General features: G+C 37.0%; 1 protein-coding gene across 2 annotated transcripts in view; it reads right to left on the bottom strand.

Annotated features, from left to right (window-relative positions):
• Positions 1-652: 652 nt before the first annotated feature.
• Positions 653-22,486, bottom strand: part of IGSF11 (immunoglobulin superfamily member 11) — a 185,958-nt gene continuing 164,124 nt past the window's right edge. For both annotated transcript variants that reach the window (XM_026681886.2, XM_087966394.1), the window contains exons 2-7: positions 16,138-16,301; positions 13,478-13,685; positions 9,700-9,855; positions 6,325-6,447; positions 3,731-3,881; positions 653-3,040 (exon numbers count right to left, since the gene is read on the bottom strand). In XM_026681886.2, coding sequence (XP_026537671.2) covers positions 2,599-3,040; positions 3,731-3,881; positions 6,325-6,447; positions 9,700-9,855; positions 13,478-13,685; positions 16,138-16,301 — 1,244 coding nt within the window. In that variant the 3' untranslated portion in view covers positions 653-2,598. The remainder of the gene's footprint in view (positions 3,041-3,730; positions 3,882-6,324; positions 6,448-9,699; positions 9,856-13,477; positions 13,686-16,137; positions 16,302-22,486) is intronic.

Genomic DNA, 22,486 nt, shown 5'->3' with positions numbered 1-22,486 from the left:
GGGGCAGGTGGGAGGGCCGATCCTGCACTTTCCTCTTCTTTTTCCCCTGAGCTGATTGTGGAGGAATTTTTTCCCCCTCCTCTCAGGTGATCGTCAGCTTTTTTTTACTACTGTTTCAGCTGAAACAATCCGAACCTGTAGCATACCACCACTACTATGATCCTTGTACCTTACGTATTCATATATATATATAACATAGAAAGCAAATAAATAACCACATTCAGAGACAATCATTTTCTCTTTTATATGAATAAAAGTTTTATTATTTTTTTAGACAATTAGAAAGAAGAAAGAAAGAGGAGAGTGAACAGTAGAACCAGGAAGAGCTTTCTGAGCACTAGTTGTAGGCTGCTCTAAGCAGCATCTCTTGAAAATGCCTCTTGTGTTTCCCGTAGTTAGAAAAGCAGAGAGGGAGAAACCATGTTTATGTTGTTGTTTGTTTCGCACTAACTTCAAAAACAACAACCCATTCTTCTTTCTTCTAAGCTATCCCCACTCCAGCAATGCCATCGCACAACTCCCAAATAATAAAAAGGAGAAAGAGGCAGTGAATAGGGGAGGAGAGATGCTGCTCCCTAGGAAACATGTATAAATACAGCAGCCATCTGTCTTCCCGGTATGCTCTGAAACTGATGGAGCAAGTTCATTAGCAGTATTTTGGGGTGAGGGTGGGAAGGAAAGTAAATGGGAAGGAGAGGTGGTTTTTTTTATATATTAAAAAAAAAGCAAAAAAAAGGCACAGCTAAGCTTTAAACCTAGTTCAGCCTAGAGGGCTCTCTTGACAATGGCATCCTATAGATCAGGGGTCTCCAACCTTGGCAACTTTAAGACTTGTGGACTTCAACTCCCAGAGTTCAACTCTGGGAGTTGAAGTCCACAAGTCTTAAAGTTGCCAAGGTTGGAGACCCCTGGTATAGATGGTATATATGGCCTGTGCAGAGAGCTCTCCTAACGACCTTAACACCCATTTGGAAAGGGGGAGGGGATGAAATTAAGAGTGAAGCAGAACGGGACGTGAAAGAGCAATAGAGATTCTCTAGGAACCTCATTTCCAGTGCAGTTCGGAACGTGGAAGGGTTGCCAGTGGAAGAAGGCCTACCTAATTCCAGGCTTTGATCAGAAGGATAGATTTTGTCAGTGCAGAGAAGGAAATCCTCTTAGGAACTTCCAAAGGGAGTTTATTTAAGACCAGTGTGTCAGTGATCATCAATGAGGCAGGTGCGGACAGCAGGACTCAGTGAGGTGTGCCTGGCTGTGCTTCCTCGAGGTATTCAGAAATGTATTCCCTTCCCACCCAATCCCAAGCTCCGTATGAAGCATGGAAGATTCTCCCTTTTCTTTCTTTCCGAATTCTCCACGGTTATTATTCAATTAAGGCTAATGAAATTACAAGAGTAACACATGTCACCATGGGCTACTATTTAGAGTAGACCACATTTCAAGAAAAGGGAAAGGAGGGACAATGTAGCCACAATCCATCTTTCATTTAGCTGCTCTTAGATTTCTTTCTTTATTCCTCCCCCTATTCCTTCCTTCCTTCCTTCCTTCCTTCCTTCCTTCCTTCCTTCCTTCCTTCCTTCCTTCCTTCCTTCCTTCCTTCCTTCCCTAATATAAGTCCAAGATATCCTGTAAAGGAAGAATTAAAATGAATGCTTTGAATGTGTGAATGGTCAACTATCAACCTGACCATGCAGGCCAGCCCCGCACAGCCATATATGCCATGCAGATGCTAAAAGCTTTGGAAAACTAGCTCTTTTGAGAAATGCCAGCCACACACCCTAGAAAATACACAGCCAGTTCAGTTAAGCAATGGAGGCTTTCAACCCCACACCATGCCCTCCCCAAATCCCTCCTTTCAACAACAGCCAAACAACAGCAACAACAGCAGCAGCAGGCCAATCAGATGCCAAGCAGCCCTTCAGGGAACAAGGCCAAAACGACCAGTTGCCATGGAGGTGGCAAAGGATGTGAGAAGCATCCAGGAAACTAGTGCAAGGGGGAGAAAAATCCAATTTGGAGAATGATAGGAAGCAGGAGAAGGGAGGAAGATAGAAATAAAGAACTCCAGAAAAATAATTAAATAAAATATAACTCTCAAGTCAATCGCCCTCCCTCCCACTTCTTTTGCCCCAGCTTATTTTTTTCCTCTGCTTTTTTTTACTCTGAGATCAGTAGTCACAGACAGAATGTCACCAGTTTCCCCTCACCATCATCTGTTTCGAGCCAAGCAGCAATGGGCTAAACCCAAGGCAGCTGATCTGATCTACTGATCTCTGGACTTTATAAATTTCATCTGGTTTACCATACAAATAGAAATTTCACATAGCAGACCTTAGAAAGCAAGTATGGTCTCCTTCCCCTGATGCCTTAAATGGCCTCCTTTTGACCTTGGCACATACAGCCATAGCTGAGGAGCCCCTGAGATCATGAGGGTGGGGTAATAAAGGAGGGATCATCACATCAGTTGGGTTCAGTTGATTGGGGTAAAGGAAGAACACAGATCTTCCCCTCCATCTCAGGGAGGAAGAGGAGAGTCTCTTATTGAGCCCATCTTCACTCCCACTTATTGTAACAAATTCGCAGAACCACAACCATTTTTTACACCAAAGAGCCTGCTCGGCTCTGTGCTGGTACCATTACAGGCACAGCACCTATCCTCTCCAGCGTTGCTTGGCTTACAGCATAGGACCATGTGTGTTGGGGTCGTGGTTTCCGACTCACTGATCCATTACTCCTGGCCATCTCCTGTGTAGATGGAGCTGTATTGGTTGTCACTACCAATGTCTTCGGTGGAGGGGGTGCTGGGTGACCTCCATTAGCATATACAGAACGGGCATTGGTACTTCCAGAACGAGAGAAGGCCTGCCGTGCGTCATTGTTGAGGTGAGTGAAGGAGTCTGTAGCATGGTTTGCTTTGGGGTCATTCCAATATCGGCTGTTGTAGGTATTGGAAGAGGTAAGAGTGTCATTTTCAGATGAGGAAGCATCACCATGAAAGGCTTTTGTGGATGAAGAACATTTGGGTGGCAAATCATCCTCCCTGAGAAAAAGAAAGACATAATTATAATTCCCGTCACACCATTTCCTCAATATCCCCTCTTTTCCAAGACAAATAGGAAATTTACTTGCTTATTGACAAGCATGCATGAAATAATTAACATTGGACAGCAAAAAACACCCAATTATTTCACTTCTTTGATACCAACATCTTAATTCTTACCCAAATACACACCACAACTTTAAGTTTTACATTCTAATTTTTCGTGCTAATATCCTGGTTTCGTTCTGCCAAAGCTGAATACACAGTGATAATGGACAAAAGGCAGAAATTAGCCATGGTTATTTCTTATGTTATTGCCATTAGCTAGCATTAAAATGAATTATTTTCTCTTGAAGAATTTATTGCTTGTTTAGACTGCCATGACTAATTAACAAACTATACTTCTCTTACCAATAATATTGCATGTAACCCTCTTGCTAACATGTCAGAAAAGATGATGGATGAGACTTGCATTGCACTTATGCCTACTCCATTAATAACTGGCACTGCATAGCCATACCATTACGAGTATTGAATGAGAATCTTGTATGCTAACATCAAATTTGGATTCATTACACTCAAGAATGAGAAGTTACTGTAATGTCTTTCTCTTGAAACCTGGAGACAATCTTGCTTAGAAGAAAGGGAAGAAATTTGGAAGGGTAGACAAAGTATTTTCCAAGGCCAAACCTTATCTCATTGGGAATCTCCTCCTCCTCTTCCTCCTTGTGTTTGTTTTTCCAATAAAAGAGTGTAACAGCCACCAAGACAATGCAGACAATAAGCACAACTGCCCCTGCTGCTGCAGCTCCGGCAATCAGACCAATATTCCGAGGGTTAGCTGTGTGGGACATGGAACACATGCAAAGTCTGAGTAGAAAGAACACATGAGCATGTTCAAAGAACCACAGCAGGCTGTAGGAAAGACCAGCTGTATTCCTAAAAGTAACCAAAATCACTTAGAAAAAAGCATCCATGAATCAAAAGTTCAGGGATGTTGTCTTACATATTCTTGTAACTTGCGATAAAACACAAGAGGTTGTTAACATTTTCCCATTTTCTTTTGTCACACTAAACTAAATGTTACCATATGCACATTTTGGTGTGGATTCTGGCATTCATTCAAACAAGAGAGCTTTTAGCAAAGTGAAATTATTCCATGCAATCTGCACATAGCCAAAACAGCTTTAAATCCATTATGAATGTCTGAAGTCCTGGGACAAGGTGATAGGACAAATTAATAATTATACAGAGAATCTAATGTAGGATTGCTGTGTATATGTGTTTGTGTGAATTTTATTTATTGCTCTTTTTTTAGAAAAGCAAACAACTTCACAAACTTTGCTAATTTCTTCTTAAAGTGATAGAGCTTTAAAGAGCATAAATGCTCTGTCTATCAACTCAAGATAGCCTTAACTTCTTTGTATTCAATTAAGCGACTGAATGACTTAATTTTGGGATATCTCCGTATATATTCGACTATATTTGAGCTCAGCCATGTTGATCAGCATCATGTCTATTGCCAATATAGAATAGAGGCAAAGTGGTATCTGAACATCTTCACACCAAGACCCTCCCAGGTCTTTATTTCTATCACCCTTCTTGTTCAAACAAGTCAGATGCAATGATGTACAGTGTGAATGAGGCTGCCATAATTTTAATAGTTATTCAGTGATTACTGGCAGACATCTCTCCTTTAGTAGTGATGCATTGAACAGGCATGAAAAGATGTTTCCTCTGCTGGAAAGATGTTTCCTCTATTGACTATGACAATGCAAGTATTTTATTTTGTTTCCTAGAACAAAATGTGTCTGTTTCTTGAAAATGTGTCAGAAAAAAGCATTTGATTTTAAAACAATGAAATATATAAGGAGGTAAAACAGATATAGTTTTACTAAACTAAAATTTCCCCGAGTGCTTTTATCTTCCCCAAGGCCTTCCGATATGGATTGGAGCCAAAATGCGGAAATGAGAATTTACACTTTTCTACTGTGCAGCAGTTACAATTCAACATCCCAATAAAATTGCCTTGGTGGTACAGTTATTATGCTTCTCTTTCTAAAATAACAGCTCTAAGATGCAATTTAAACTTGAGATGTGTGCAGAAAATAGAACTTCCTTGAAAAACTAAATCACTTATAGCTATTTGTAGAAAAAAAAATTGTGCAAGAAAATTCAATTATCATTCAGCCACATAATAGTTCATTTGTTCTAAATGTCTAGTGTAGTGAAAGCAAACCTTTCTCTAATGATGACCTTCCTGTAAGAAAGGTCAGAGATGATCAGAACCAGCAAGATTAGGGATGTTAAAGAAATTTCCCACAGAATTTCTGTGAATTGGTAGAATCTACCAAAATAGGCTTTGCAGCAATATAGGCAGCAGCAGCAGATAGCAGAATCTAGTAGCATCCATCATTTAGGGTGAAAAAAAGAAAAAAAATCTATTTAATCATAACAATAACCCCAAACAAGAAGTTATATTTGGGGAAGACTATGCAAAAGAGTGCATAAATATATTTTTAAATGAACATAAGAGACATTCATATTAAAAATCATATTGGAGAAATGTAAGTTAATACATTGGGTATATGGTATATATTAGAAAGAAAGTTTATTTATATATGTTACCATCAATGCCTAGAAAATCTATAGAATGCCAAAAATGCCATCAATGTCTAGAAAATCTATAGAATGCCAATAAATGGGAAAGTGTGAAATACTTAATATTTGACACATTTCCTAGACATTCTATGCAATGGCAAAAGGGAAACCAGCAAAGTATAAAATACTGCTGCTAAAATGTCATTCTAGCCTTCCTTGTTGCAACAAGTAGGTCAATACTGGTTTTTTTCGCTTGTTTTTTTACAGTAAGAAAATCCTTTATTTTTCATTTTTATATATGACTTCTCAATAGAGAGTTAGGGGTAGGGTTAACCCTAATCCTAAATCTTTTCATGACTCTCTTTTCATACTTTGCCTGAATAGTTTCTGTCCTCCTGCATAATGCCTAGGTATTATACAGAATGACTAGGGAAAGTATACAGCGAATTCATACTTTGTGCATCAAACATCATGCATTTTATAGATTTCCTAGGCATTCTATACAATGACAGCTTTTCACACACTGCTGGTAACAGATATAAGAACTTTTGTTTTTGCAATATAAAAAAAAGCAATGGAATGTATTATTACCTGAAATTCTGCAACAGTAATATAGACAGAGTTATAAAGCTGCACAGATCCCAATACAAGACAACAAGTTCTGAATACTAAATCTAACTCACGTATAATCACTTGAACTTCAAGCGAACAGGTGCTGCTTCCAATGACATTGGATGCCATACATTGGTAACGTCCTGATGACAAAGAGCTAATATTGCGCAGAAGAAGAGTACCCTGAACTAGATCTAGACAGGAAAGTCCAAAAACAAAATAAATAAAATCTTATAAATTAAATTGCAATTTATATAAGGCAGAAGAACCATTTTACCAGAATTTTGAAAATCCAAATCCAACAAAACTTAAGTTGCAATGTAAGGCTCTTAAAAGACAGATTATAAAATGAAATCTTCAGATGAAAGCATATTTTACAAATGAGACTAGAGTTTAAGAAGCTTATAGTGGTCATTTTCTTCTGAAAGATTGTTGTTATAATTTGGAAGCCTAAGACCGAAGGAACACAGTTAAGAAAACTTAAAAAAAACACCTATCTATCACTTTAACAAGGAAACTGAGGACAGATTCGAACAAGTCAGTTTTTCTTCTTTTTCTTTCTTGTTTTGTCTTGTCTTTGCATTGTTTTCCTTTTCTTTTGTTTTCCTTCTTCCAGAAAACATTTCAGCCTGTGAATCAAGACTCATGAATGAATTTAAGAAAATCAACCACCGTTCACATAATACAATACCTCAACACCATCTAATCAAGCCTTCTCAGCAAATATTACACTTCAAGAAAAATTTCATATTTTAGAAGGCTGTTCTAAATTTTGCTAATAAAAATTAAGACGCTTTTGCAAATAACAAATACATGAATATATTTTGGGATGCAAAATAAACAAATTTGTTATAATACAGTATGAAATATTTAGTAGCAGGACAGCAACATAGCTTTTACAATGCTTCAGGCAATCTCTCTCAATCTGGGGCCATAGGAAGTTTTAGATAATGTTTCCAGGAAGATTATTTTCACTCCAGTCCTTGCTACAACCCCCTTGATCTAATCCTGAGTTTTAAGTGCTTAGCTAAACATGCCAATCAATTTTATAAGTTCTATACATATAATGTACTATGAAGAAATCTTTAGAATAATGAACCTAGCCTGTAACTCTGGTTCCTGGAAAAACAGTTTCCCGTGTAGGAGGTACTACTGACATATCAATAAGATCCAGATGAGAGATTTTCAATTTATAGACTATCACCATCGCCATCATTGTGACAGATATTCTCCATACTTTATTGACCCAAAGTCTATGTTCACAATCAGTTCCACTATAGCAGAATAGCTATTTGTGATTCTGAGCAACTAATACTATAATTGGAAGTAACTGTTTGCTAAGAACTTGCTTGGTTGTTGTTGTGGCTACAAATTGCTGAATTTACCTTCTAGCAAAAAATCAGTTTATCTTTACTTGTATTGATTTCCTTTATTTATTTTGTATATTTTTAGAGTTTTTCCCCCCCAAGGATGCTTTCTAAGACGTGATGAAACACTGCATAATCAATGAAAAAAATGTGGCCTACTTTTAAAAATTAAAGCTAAAAACACCTAAATTCAAAGTGTATTGTTAACCATTGCTTCCTTCATACCTAATAACCAATAGCTTGCAATCAATGGTACCAATGGTTGGCTTATCACACAACTTGGTGATATACATAGGTTCTGCAAAAATCATATAAGAGGAGCTTATGACTGCATATTAACAGAAACTTTCAGTCCAACTTCTGACCTATCTCTTTATATCAGGGCTGTCAAACTCCCGGGCCATGGATGTGTCAAGCGCTAGCCACGGCCATGCCCGGTTTCGCGAAGGGAAAAAAAGTCCCAATACATCACATGACGCCACCATGACGATGTGACACCCCTGCTTTATATGAATATTAGCAAATTTAAACAACTTTATCTTTTGCCAAAGTATGTTTTGTTCAACATTTTAAAATATTACTTCTTTCCCATTAAAGCAATATTAGGTTCAGACTGACTTTTTTTCTCTTTTAGTCAGAAAACGGGGTGCAGGAAATGTTGCTGATTAATCTGACAGAAGCTGAGGATTTTGTTCAGTCTGGAATGCACTCAACGGTGTTCCAAAAGAACGGACATAGTGGTGTTAACAGGCAAACACAGAACTTCCAAATTCATCACAAGGGGAAAAAATACTTTGTAAAGTCAGGTTGGCACAGAGAAGAGCAGGAGCAGCTCTGGGTAGAAATGCATCTCAACTGAGTATTGGGATCAATAATCAAAATTATGTTCCTGCAAACTATTTTCCTGAAATTTCAGATCACTCTCCTGTGTTTCTGACTTTATTTTTACTTGATATGTTAAAAAGCTTTCTATTTACAATTTACCATTACTATTCTAAGTACAAAATCTGATAAATTTATTCTTGGCAAAACACTTTGAAAAGTCTGTTTATTATCATTACTCATTTTTCATCAGCTGGTGAAATATAGCTTATATGCCTGTCTGTCTATATCTAATACAACTTTTGGAATAAAGTGACTGCTATCTGCATTTTTTACTGATACACTTTTTTAAAAAAAAGTTTAATGTTGCAAATACTTAGATGTTCTGAACATTCATTCAAAAAAACCCCAAGTACTATATATCCTTGAAACAACCAAATATAAACTTATTTAAAATAACAATGCAATTTAATCATTACAATAATCTTTTATGACTTCGGTGAACATGATTCTTTTTGATTAAAAAACCCTGAAACAAGCAAAAGAACATGCATCTATTCTTTGAGATCCTCCTCTTTAGAGTTTTTTGTTTTTGTTTTTTTTCGCATTTATTTCATGTGGGGGCAGAAAGCACTGCCAAAACTCTGAAATCCTTTGTGATATCACATAACCTGTTGTTATGGGGTATATGATGTTTCACAATCATCCTAGCTATCTGAACCTGATTGCCTGGTATTACTATTCCTGTAAAATATATTACAAGATAAAAGAATTAAAAGGTGGAACTATTTTGTTTTATAGTATATTTTTTAATAACAATATTTGAGCCATTGGATTTCTGGTTAATTTGCCAAAATAGCTGGCTACCATTACTTTAAAGTAATGAGTGCTATTTTATTTCATACATTAAAAACACTTAAACTAATTAGAATTCCACTAGAGGGCACCCAACGCTTTATAGGCTTGGTTGTTTTTTTTTATCATCCAAAACAGATTTTTCCTTTCTCCTCTGCTTGTTACTTTTAATCATTTTTTACATTCAGATTATCAGCATTAATGGATAATATCAGCATTGATTGACAACATTAATTGCTTTCCTCTCCTGTAACATGCTTGGACCAGGTGCTTTACAAAAGTAACTGAAGCAGCAGTTTGGGACAAAATGCAAAACTTACCACCACATTACCACCAAAATAAATTAAGAAAAATTGGTCAGACATCCAAAAGAAACAGAAAGAAAGATAAGAGAATGGTCACCTTGGATGGATGTTGGAGGCAGCTTGGGAGCATTATCCAGCCTTTCCCAGTTGTAAGTTGGCCGAGGAATGCCTTCTTCTGAAGTACAACTCAGTGTGATGTCACTACCAATATTCAAAGAACCCTGAATTCTGCAGTCAGGAGCAGATGGAGGAACTGTTACAAGAGAAGATGGCATGGATTATTTACAGTAATTTTTCTTTAACATTCTTGTCATCTTTAACAAATATAGGCAGCATTCTTAAAAAAATGAGAGGATACAGATGTTCAAGACTAATAAGGAAGCAACAGGCAAGGTAACCTGCTGAGACTTTTGTAAGTACAGGTAGTCCTTGATTTATGACCACATGGGACTGATATTTTAGTCGCAAGCCACTATGGTTGTAAGTCAAGGCACCATGTAACCTGACTCAATTTTATCACCTTTTAAAAAACTGTCATTAAAGCGAACCACACAATTGTTTATCAAACTACACTGTCAGTTTGAAGCCTTTTTGTACAATGGATGCTTTTGCCATTTTTTGCCTGAAAATGGCAAAAAAATAAAAATAAACCACAAAACACAAATGTGTTGCAACAGGATGCTGCAACCACGCGCAAATGCGAACCAGTTGCTAAGTGCCCAAAATGCAATCATGTAACTGTGGGGCTGGTTCGGCAGTCGTAACTTTGAGAATATGGCTTAAGTTGCTTTTTTTCAAGTCCATCATAACTTTCAACCCGTTAAACTGAGCTCAGTCATAACTAGGCTTAAGCATGGCCATTTTTTATTACAGGGAAGGACAACATCTGTGGTCCCTCTCAATTATCATAATAAAGTTACTATGAAAATATTTTACTTTACATCTAGATTCTATTGTCTTGATAAGGTTATGAGGTTTACATTTACTATCTATGTAGAGAAAGATGGTATGACTATGGATCAAGTAGGTACCAAATTCTTAAAAGCACCTAACATAAACATGGTCAAGCAATGCTAAAAATAAACTATATAGAGCTTAAAGATACTTATACCACTAGCAAAAACTTTTGAAAATGTGCCATAATAGATCAAAAGTAGAGAGAATTCTTTGCCTTCTATAAGTGGTTCTATCATATACTTCTGACTCCTATTACCAATCCTATCTTCTACTATCTAAAGCTAGCTTGAATCTCTCATAACCCACTTCTGTCCCACTTATATCAGAATCTACAAAATTTATCTTTTAATGGAAAAAGTTGAAAGGGTCTTCTATTTCATTTTTTTTTCTAGAAATCAGGAAACTGGACAGTTACAGTTCAGCTCCCCTTACTTTTGTCAATTTTGTTTACAGACATTTCTAAAATCCTGCTTTTACTTTGTCATTATGGGCTACTGAGTATAGATTCATGAGGAAAAAAAATGAATTTCAACAATTGTAGAATCAGGCTGCAGCATATAAAATTGACAAAAGTAATCTGAATACTTCCTGAATGCACCATGTATTTATTATATACACGTTGGGTAATGATGCTCGGAATTCTGACATTCTGGTCACTAAGTGAATCCAAAATATCCAAACACACACTCATTATACAACTAAGGATTAAGTGATACATAATGCCAATATCGGGTAGGTATGGGTTTTTGTTAACGAAGTGTGCACGCTTATGTTTGAACTATTTCTTCCTTGCTGCAGTGTCAACAAAATCACTCTTTCATCTAAGACAGCTGTGAATTTAAAAGGCATTTTAAGAGAAAGAAATCCATTTTAATTTTTTTAAAGGAGAACAACATATTGGCAACAAATTTAATTGACAAGATGCAGGTTTTTATCTTGGCAAGGAGATAGTCGATGGGTTTCTTTTCCTAACTCTTTCCCAAGTACAGATAATCGTCAGCTTAGGACAACAATTGAGCCCAAAATTTCTGTTGCTAAGCAAGATAATTCTTAACTGAGTTTTGCTCCATTTTGCGACCTTTCTTGCCTCAGTTATTAAAGAAATCAGTGCAGTTGTTAAGTTAGTAATACAGTTGTTAAATGAATCTGGCTTCACTTAACAATGAAGTAAAATGACTTTGCAGAGTCACAAAAGGTGACTTTGGGGCACTGCAACTGTCATAAATATGAATCAATTGCCAAGCATATAAATTTTGATCACATGACCATGGGGGATGCTGCAATGGTCAAAAGTGAGAAAAGTCGTTAAGTCACCTTTTTAGTGTTGTTGTAACTTTGAATAGTCACTAAATGAATTGTAAGTTTAGAATTACCTGCATGGAAACCAGGCAGTTGGATGGGATACTGAGTGACTGAAGGCCCTTCCCTATTACTGAACTAAAGTGATATCCACTCCTCGAATCAGCATGACATTTTGTACAAGTAGTCCTCAACTTACAACCACAATTGAGCTCAAAATGTATGTTGTTAAGTGATAAATCTCTTGCATTTTGCCCCATTCTACGATTTTTCTTGCCACAACTGCTAAGCGAATAATTGCAGTTGTTAAATTAGTAACATGGTTGTTAAGTAAATCTGGCTGCCCCATTGACTTTGCTTGTCAGAAGGTCACAAAAAAGGGATCACATGACCCTGGGATGCTGCAACCGCCATAAATGTGAGTCGGTTGTCAAGCATCTGAATGTCAATCATGTAACCAAGGGGATGCTGTAATGATCATTAGTGTGAAAAATAATCATAACTCACTTTTTTCCCAGTGCCGTTGCCACTTTGAACAGTCACTAAATGAACTGTTGTAAGTCGAAGACCACCTGCATTTCTACTGCCATTCTTTTCTGCCTTTATTCTCCCAGTTTCCAATCTCTGTTTATCTGTATTGCTCTGATTTGTGAGTGGGCCTTTTGTGACAGGCAGTGATGGTTTTAACTAGCTGGCTTTACTTTACTCCCTCTTCAGCATGTCACCAACCAGAAGGATAAGCACCTGGCAGGAACTAGGTGGGCCTAAGTACAATATTCTGTTATCTCCAAATTGTTTTTTGTCTCCTTTGCTATACTCTACTCTGTCAGAATTTTAAGTATTTACATCCTATCCTTATTTACTGACCATACTCTGTCCAACAACTTAGCTAAGTGAAATGGTCACTAAGTAAGGAGAAAGAGGGAGGGAGGAAGGGGGAGACAGAGAGAGATGTTGCAAGGGTCACTGTTGCTGTCCTCTCATTCAGACAAAGATCTCTCTTACAATGTGCCATATCTGATCTTTCCTCCCCACCCTCCACTTTTGCCCCCTCACAGGATTTTGGTTGAAGAAGCTTTCTCTTCCTGTTTTTTTCCTCAGGCAGCACTTCTCTAAAAAGTGTTACTGTGTTAACAAGCTCAGCTCTGTGATCTTAATTAGTTTATTAGAACCCTCTGGCAGGCTTTAGGCACCTGAAATTTGCTGATAATTGCACATATTGGGCAGGAAATGAATTTTTATTAACACCTATTAATCTCATATTTGTGAATGGTTCCTAACCAAGGTAGTCACTAAATGAGGAGTGGCTGTAATGGAACAAATATGCCAAGAGTTGAGTTGTTCATAGAAGTTTTAGAGAGAGACCAATTTTAATTATGACTTCTAATCCCTTTCCGTTGTATTACTGGTGTGTTATTTCAGATATGAATGAAACTGGTCAGAATCATACAGTTAAAGTAAATTATAGTTATCTAGTACTCTTGTGCAAAACTGGTGGACCACTGGCATGGCAGCAAATCCTGTTCCAGAGTCTTGCTTACAATTAAAATTAAAAAGAAAGTTGTACATCAGTTCACCTCCATATTTTAAATCTATCATCCATTTTAGAAAGATCATACCCAAGACATTGAGCCCAATGACTCCAATATGCCGTCCTCCTAGGTCTGGTAGATTATTCACCAAACACTGGTACGTTCCTGTATCTGAGAGCTTGGTATTGTTGATGAAGATGGAGCCACTGGTGGTTGGCATTGTTTTTGCAAACCCCACTCGCCCATGAAACTGGGCTGCACCGTCAAAAATCTGACCACCCTGGTAAATAATAACCTGAAAAAGACAAGGCACCATATCATGCAAACTAAAGATTAGAGTAAGAAAGTTTTTACTTATTATGCTCTGATTACAATATCTTACCTGTATGATGTGATTTAAAAACACTTCAGAGTCTAGCATAAACCTGAGTTTTGGATCTTCATTTTGCACACCATTTCTTCTATTTTTGGTATGGATAAGTTTTTGTGCTGATTTCTTTTACTTTATGGTCAAATTTCAATTTTTTTTTTTTTTTACAAAAATGCAGATAGAAAAGTAGAATAAAATAATCAAAAAGTATGCACACCATTATATAGATATAATTGGGGAAATAAAAATGTAAAATCTGTGTTTGTGTACACAGCACAAAAAGATATAGTATCAGCCAATCACACAAGAAATAAACAAAATCAAACTTTTTGTAATAAAAGTACATATAATGTATAAAAATAACTTTTTAGCTTTATATATTAAAATAGAAATGTGCAATATTGAAAATTATAAAACTGCTCAATTCAACAAAATATTATAAGTTAAATTAAAAGGCAAATGAAACTCCTGGCAAATTAGTCAAGCTGAAAACGCCAAAGGACCACTAGGTGGCAGTGGTTGGCTTCAACTTTAAAAAAAGTTTGTGTAAAAGTTTAAAATGGGATTCCAAATCGCAAAATAATTTAAAGAAAAATTATTTACTATTGCACAGAGATAAGTATAAATGTGTCAAATTACTGAGTTTGTAGGTAGAACTAGGACAAAACTTAACACAGAAAAATAAGTATCAAAGTTCTTGTGCCCATTCCTTCCTAGACTTATTACCTATTTCTAAAGAAATAGAATTCAATTGAAATCAGATGTTCCTTCCGATTGAACTCCATGGATCTCAATTTTTTCCTCTTGAAATTCCAAACTTAAATTTGCGATGCTAAAGAATCGGTGTTTACAAGGCGAAAAAAGCATTTCTTCCTCCTGAAGATATTGATTGATCATATGAGCCAATTTGACAGCAAGTGAGTCTAAATGCATGAAGAATACAGGGCTGCAGTTTTGGCAGTCTGCTGTTATGGGAAATACAGGCTAATATTCCCGGAAGTTATATATGAGGAAGTTGTATAACAATGTTTTATCAATTTTTTAAAACAGTTTCAATTTGATGACAGTTTTTGCATGAATCTAGAAAATGTTATCTAACTGGGGAAAAGAACTCTCAATAAAATTTAAGGTACTATGTTCACATGCCACCTAGTATGACACGCATGAGTAGAAAACTAATAGCAATAACCTTTGAGGAAATTGATTCTGGAAAAAAAAATGCTATGTTTATCTTATATCTGTAATAGCAGTGTGTGTTTTGGGAAAAAAAAGGAATAATTTACAAAACAAATTTATTTGCTATAATAATGAAAGTGCTCTAGAGCTCTTTGCTGTAGTTAACTGAAACTTTATAGGCATGGTGCTAATTTTTAAAAGAATGTCACCCCTCTGTCTGTAACCATTATAGCCCAGGCAAAGGTTGCAGCAGGCCCTGTAATTTATACAGCAGGACTCGGGTACCTGCAGGAATCCTTTCTGTGACTTCACCACCTACCTAGTGATGTCACCTGCAGCCCTCCAGCTGCTTGAGGGAGCAAGTTGTGACTCCTGACCCTGGGAAAATTGCCCTCCCCTGCTGTAAAGGCTGCTCCAGCATGGCTTCAATGGAAACAAACAAGAAACAGGATTTTATTTGGAATTCCTTCAGTTCCCAACCAGTAGCATTCATGATAGCATCTGTCTGAAGTTACAGACAGGAGAAAAAACTGGTTTTTGTTTAAAAAAAAACCAGAAAAGAAAAAAAGATATGGAAATAAATAAGAATAATAATTTCCATAATTCCATATCAATTGTGAAATAAAATGAAAGGTGAATGAATCAGTAAGCAGATTAAAAGTTTCAACAATAAAAAAATAATGAAATAACTACATATTTTTCTAGCTTGTAATATTTTTTGCTACTTATAATATGATGATCTAGTTACCATGTTAGAGCAGTAATAAATCACTTCATATTTCTTTTCCTCACAAAGAGCTCTACTATGTACCACATGGCTGAAATCATAAGACCAATGATCAGGTGTTGAGCTCCAAATATGGATTTCTGCAACGTTCTGTATTCCCTCAAACCGGAAAAATCACAGTGCTGATGAATCTGCCTTAACCCTCACTTGTATTTTTTCATTTACAAAATATCTGAAATAGTCTGGCAAAAAAAAAAAAAAGTAGCTATGATCCCAAGATTCAGATAAAAGCTTAAGGAAGTACAAGATTGAGAATTCATCTTATTCATCTGATATACTGTAGAGATAAGTTTTGTGTAGCCTTTTCACAGTTGAAAAAATCCAGTCTGACTAGGAGAAATGTGGCATAAATAATCTTAAATGAGAAAGAGAGGCAAAAGGAAGCTCATCCATTTTTCTGATAGGACTTGGTACCTGTTCAGGTTGGTTGGCATTGGAAAGAGGCGTAACCATCCAGATGACATTAAGGTTAGTGAGTGCAGCACTAGTGGTAAAAGTACAGGGCAGGATGGCTGTCTGACCCCGAGCAACTTCAACACTCCGGGTATTCATGAAGACCTCCAAGGGACTCACTAGACCTAAAAAAAAAAGAGAGATGAAGATAATATATTCTATCTCCATTTTACAATGATGTAGTAATACAGTAACAAATGGGATAATAAACGTTCTGTCTTTCTGGCACACATACAAAAATGTTCTTAGCTTCTTCTCTTATACTTGCAACCACCAAGCTGCCTCCTTGCCTTACTTTCCAAGACTTTCTACTGTCATGGAGGAATCCAAAGAAGTAGTAGTAACATTTTTATCCTGGTGCACAGTATGCAGATGGAAAGGGTAAGGAAAAACAAATGAATTTGCTATATGTGTATACTACAGGCCACCCAACCAACTGGAAGAAATAGATGAAAATCAGTTAGGTGAGATGTGGAGGAAACTCAGCACAGTAGTAATGGGGGACTTTATTACCATGACATCAACTAGGAAGAAAACTCTTCAGTGAGTGGGAGATCAAACATGTTTCTTATGTGCCTACCGGACAACTTTATTATACAAAAGGTAGAGGAGGGAACTAGAAGGACAACTATCCTTACTAGCAGGGATAAAATGGCTGAGGAGGTAAAACTATAGGAATTTTGGGGGACAGAAACCATGTCATAGTTGAATTCACCATAATGCAACCACAAGTAACTAAACTAAGTCTGACTGGAATTTTAGATTTTAAGAGAGTTGACTTCAACAAGCTAAGAGAGAGACTAGCAAGGATTCAATGGATAAAAAGCTTAAAATGAAAAACAGTTAAAAATGCTTGGGTAACTCTGAAAAATGAGATAATGAAGGCCCAAGCAAAAATAATACCAAAGAAAGATAAAACAAAAGACACCGAACAAGATCAGCATGGTTGCTCTCTGACAATATGAGGAACAAAAAGGCCAAATATAAAAAATGGAAAGAGGGATACATAATTAAAACATAATATCAACAATAGCCTGAATCTGTAAGGAGAGAGTCAGGAAAGCTAAGGCCCAGAATGAGCTAAGACTGGCAATTAATGACAACAACAACAATAATAATAATAACAACAATAACAACAATCTATTTCAATATGTAAGGAACAAGAACAACAACAACAATAATAACAACAACAACAATCTATTTCAATATGTAAGGAACAAGAACAATGTCAACGAAATGATAGGTGAACTATCTAACTAATGGGAACTGAAAGCAAGAAGGTGATGGACAGGGATAAAGCAGAACAGTTTAAATCCTTCTTTGCATCCAACCTATCAAAAGCAGCGAGGGAGACTGAACAAGAATAGGCAAGGAATTAGTAAGAGAATCCCTTACAAAATACAAATCACCTGAGCCAGATGGTTTACATCCCAGGGTTCTGAAGGAGTGGGCAAACATAATTTCAGAGTCACTGAATGTAATCTTCCAAAGCTCCTGTACCACGTGGGAACTACTAGAAGACTGGAAAAGAGCTGATGTGGTCCTGATCTACAAAAAGGAGCAAACTGTAAGCCAGAAATTATCAGCTTGATTTCAATATCTGGGAAAATCTTGAAAAAAATAATCAAGTGGTGAATTTATAAAAAAAGATGCTGAGACCCTAGAAAGTGTGCAGAGAAGAACAACAAAGATGATAAGGAGCCTGGAGGCTAAATAGTAAAATGAACAGTTAAGGGAGCTAAGTGTGTCTAGTCTTTCAAAGAGAAGGATTAGGGCTGACATGATAGCTGTCTTCCAATATCTGAGGGGCTGTCACAGTGAAGAGAGGATTGGCCTATTCTCCAAAGCAACAGAGGACAGGACAAGAAGTAATGGGTGGAAGCTTGTTTAAAAGAGGTCCAACCTAAAACTAAGGAGAAATTTCCTAACACTGAGAACAATTATTCAATGGAATAACTTGCCTCCTGGAGTTGTGGGTGTTCCATCATTGGAGGTTTTCAAGAATAAACTGGATAACAATTTGTCTCCTGCCTTGAGCAGGGGACTGGACCAGGGGTGGTATGCTTCCGGTTCGGCCCAGTTTGGGCGATCCAGTACCTCTGAGGATCAGCTGAGAATGAACTGGTTCAGTTTGCTGCAACGATCATCTGTTTGGCCCTGTGTGCTTTATACCTTGTTTTTCAAACTCAGATGGTAGGTGCGACACAGCAGATTACCACGCATCAGGTGTGAAACACACAGGGATTGCCAAAGAAGGTCATTAGCAAACAATATGCACGCGCAAAGTGCATGCTCAATGAACTGATAGGAAACTTTTTTGAAACCCACCACTGGACTGGACTAGACAATCTCTAAGGTTCTATGTTTATAATGAAAGTCCTAGACCTCTACAGTGTGATAATAGGAAAGGCACCCAAACAGCTTTTGACAATGAGATTTGGGAAGAACAGCGGCATATGCTAAGCTATGTTCATATGTTTATTGGTTGGGATAGGATAGATTTATATAATTAAACTAACAGCATATACCGAGTGGCATGCAAAGCCAAGGTAAAGTGGAGAAAAGTGACTGTTTAACAAAGTCATATGTTATCTTACATGTGCTAATCATACACACCAGACAAGCTCCCACCTGTGAGATTAGTAATCAATGTATTTACACTCATTAATTATATATATATATATCTTAAGTTCTGTCTCATCTCTCTCAACGTCTCTTAAAAGAACTACAATCGTCTCTCTAAGTAACATATATATATATATATATATATATATATATATATATATATATATATATATATATATATATATATATATATCACACATACACACACAACACACACACACACACACACACACACACACACACACACACACACACATAAAATTGCAGCTATAGACTCCTAAAGACACACAGAACAAACATGTTTCTGAAACAGACCAATATGAATACTTATTCCATAAATTAATAAACAAACATCCAATAATTTGTTCTTATACAATAATAATACTGCTTTTAAATTGCAGTTTTGGATCAGTGGTGGGATTCAAATATTTTTACCACTGGTTCTGTGGGTGTGGCTTGCTTGCTGGGTGAGCTTTGCGTGCACACTTTGCGCAGGCACAGAGGCATTCTAACTCGCCTCCTGAAAGCTTGCATGATCCTGGTCATTTCAGCAGCTGTTGCGCAGCACTCTTCTGTGCCACACAAAGCAGCTGCGCTTCAAATTCAGAGGATAAAGTGAGTATGGGAGCCTGGGCGGGCGGGCTGACCCAACAGCAGAGCGGCGGAAAGATCCAGTTAGGTCTCCACTGTTCATCGCTGCTTGCAGCCCGGCAGAACCAGGCCGAATCAGTAGAATACCACCACTGCTTTGGATGTGAAAGAGTAGTTTCCCATGTTTGAATGCTTTTTCCTTTAAAATAAATTCCTGCCTAAACAAAACTAGCATTTCATGGCAGATCTTCAGCTCAGAGGCTGGAGAATTATTCTGCTACACAAAAAGTATATTTATTGAGTTCCAAAGCAAAGCAAGTATCATATAATCACTTGTTTAATAAAAAAGCCATATACTAATCACTTGTTTAATAAAACAAAAGCCATATATTAAGGGCAAGTCTCAGTTGCTCTGGAATGTGTGTGTGTGTGGGTGGGGGGGGATGAAATCACCAGCGCAGTTAATTCCTTTCTCCTATGGCCTTGCTCACTGTGTATAGCTTGGTTTATTGGAAAAAGAATATAAATCTTGTTAAATTTATTTACACTTAGTCTGTAGCTTAGCTGTGGTTTGGATATATGCAATTTCATTTGTAAAGGATTGATTTTTACATGATTTTGCAACCCTGATGACCTTAATTAATTATACAGGCCTCTCTCATACGCCAAAAGAGCGTTGACTGAGGAAAAGTTTTTATAATCACATTTGCCCTTTCTCTCTCATTCTTACAGACCTGGTGGAAGTACAAAGCCAAGTGCTGGTTTTCCTGTGATAACAAAAAGCAGTTTGGAAAGACGACCTTACTATTTTGTGCAAAACTCTCAGTTCCTTTTTTAAACTTTCCCTCCTGGGTTTTGAAGTAGCCAAATTAGTTGAGCCAACCCTGTGCTTCAGCTGCAGAAGAAGCACTCCACACCCAGATATGATTGGGGTTGTACCAGGAGAAAACACTCATTGGAAAATGAGATGAGAAGTGGCCTGATCAAAGGCATTAAGGACAGTCAACTTCGAGAATGCATGGGGCCAGAGCCAGTTTAGAGAGGGTGACTGGAGGTGGAATATGACATGAGCTGTTTCAGAAGACAAGTGGCTGAGAACTGTTAACAGATCAAAGAGACAGAAACAGCTGTGAACACCAACAGGCACACTTGCTTATAGGGTAAGAGGCAACACCGACAGCCAGCTAGTAGTGGTAATAAACTACTCCAACCCAGGAACTAAGAGATGTCAAAACCCAGCAGAAGTTCAGGTCAGAGCATCTCAGAGTGTGGTTAAAATGGGGTGATATACATAATGACATATGATGATTTGCATCATCATTATATTGACCTTTCTTGGCCATATTTTTAATAACCCTGAGAGGCAATGTATACTGAATCCAAAAGCCTCATAAATGCGAGTCAGCAACCAAGGGGATCTAATCTGGGGTGGCTAAATGTTGGCTATAACTCAGGCTGAGGAGAAAATAAAACTATCTCTGGCATTCCATAGTTGGAAGAGTGACTGAGGATGGAGTGAGATAAGGCCTTGTTACTTGTTAGCAGTTTGGGCAATTCAACCCTGACTGTAAAATAAAATGCGGGACAGCACAAGAAGTTTATAGAAAACCATAAAAAGCTACAGGCATGATAAGAATCTCATGCAATAAGAGGGAGGGAGAGAGAGAGAGAGAGATCTAAAACAAGCGGTTACCTTCCATTTTTTGAAAAAGGAATTATTTTTGTATAATAAAAACCTCACTGGCAACAGAAGGACAAAGAAGCACTTCTTGTTTGTAAGATTCCCCCAAAAGAAAATCCAATTGCAAACACTTATTGTCTCAATCAAGTTCATTTGATATACAGTATCTTCCCCAATCTATCACACACAGAAACATATTGAAACACACTTCCAGTCCCACTTCTCACGTATTCACATTTATCTCCCTTATATATTTATGCCCAGACACAATTCTCTCATCATCCTTGCATTTGTATTGAAATGAAACAGAAACCAGCATTTCTATGTTCTGTACAGTGAAAGGAGTTTAAGAGAGCATTTTTAGAATATGATCATAGAGCTGTGTGCGACCATTATGTAAGATTTGAATGGCATTTATGACTTATGGTAAGCCCCACAGATGACTTCTAGGGGCCAAAGAACATGGTTATGTATAGATTAAAAATATCAGTAATAATACTTTTAATAAAAATATCAAAACTGAATAAGACTATACTTGCTCTCAGTAAATTGACACTATGTTGTTTTTCCACAAAAACATCAAATCTTGTATTATCCTGGACACCACTTCTTTGTGAAATTCAGTCTTGGAAACAGACCAGCTCGCTGTATGCACACTCAGAATTCTATTCACTTATATTAGCAACAGGGGAGCAATTTTGTAATGAGCCAAGACGGCTAGCTGCTAACAGCCTAACCAAAGTGGAATACTTTTTGTGCAGTCCTCCAGAGTTCTTTTTTTACATTCTGGCCTTGATGTATTCGGAAGCAATGTTTATAATAAATGATTTGGTTCAATTTCTTCTTTGCATAAATTCATAGAACTTAGACTATTTTATAGCCATTTCCTATATACAGCTTTAGTATAATATGCACGTTTTAGCTGGATTTCTCAATGGCTGTATTAAGTATGGAATTCTTGTTACAATGCCTGCTAGTGATTAAATGCCAATATGATTCATGCCTTGAACAAAGACTAGAAACTCAAATATGTCTAATGCTACTTTCTTATCATCTCCTTCCTTCCACAGTAAAACACAGGGTTAGCTTCTCACAATAATAATCAGAGCCTTGACAGTTCTAGTATATCAAAGTTGCTATGCTGTTTTTCGAAGAATATGGTCTGTCATGTTTTCAGAGCATGAAGGATACCCATGTTTTCCTTCTCTTGTTCCCTTATCAAATTTAAAATAATTCTCTTTATGAGATTTCCTATTAATGTATACCCATGGTCAAACTGTCTTTGATCAATGTTTTATTTAAGACCCATGTAAACATGGAGCTCTCTTGTTCCTGGCTTATCTGGTGCAAGAAACCAGTAATTTACTGTAATCAACTAGCTTTGGAAAATATAGCGATTGTTTGGATCTTTTT

Source organism: Notechis scutatus, chromosome 5, assembly GCF_049901735.1.
Source record: "Notechis scutatus isolate UNSWTSFEM ecotype Mainland chromosome 5, rNotScu1.2, whole genome shotgun sequence".
NCBI classification, from domain to species: Eukaryota; Metazoa; Chordata; class Lepidosauria; order Squamata; family Elapidae; genus Notechis; species Notechis scutatus.
The sequence above is the reverse complement of the archived record's forward strand: the minus strand, read 5'-3'. Positions and strand labels throughout refer to the sequence as shown.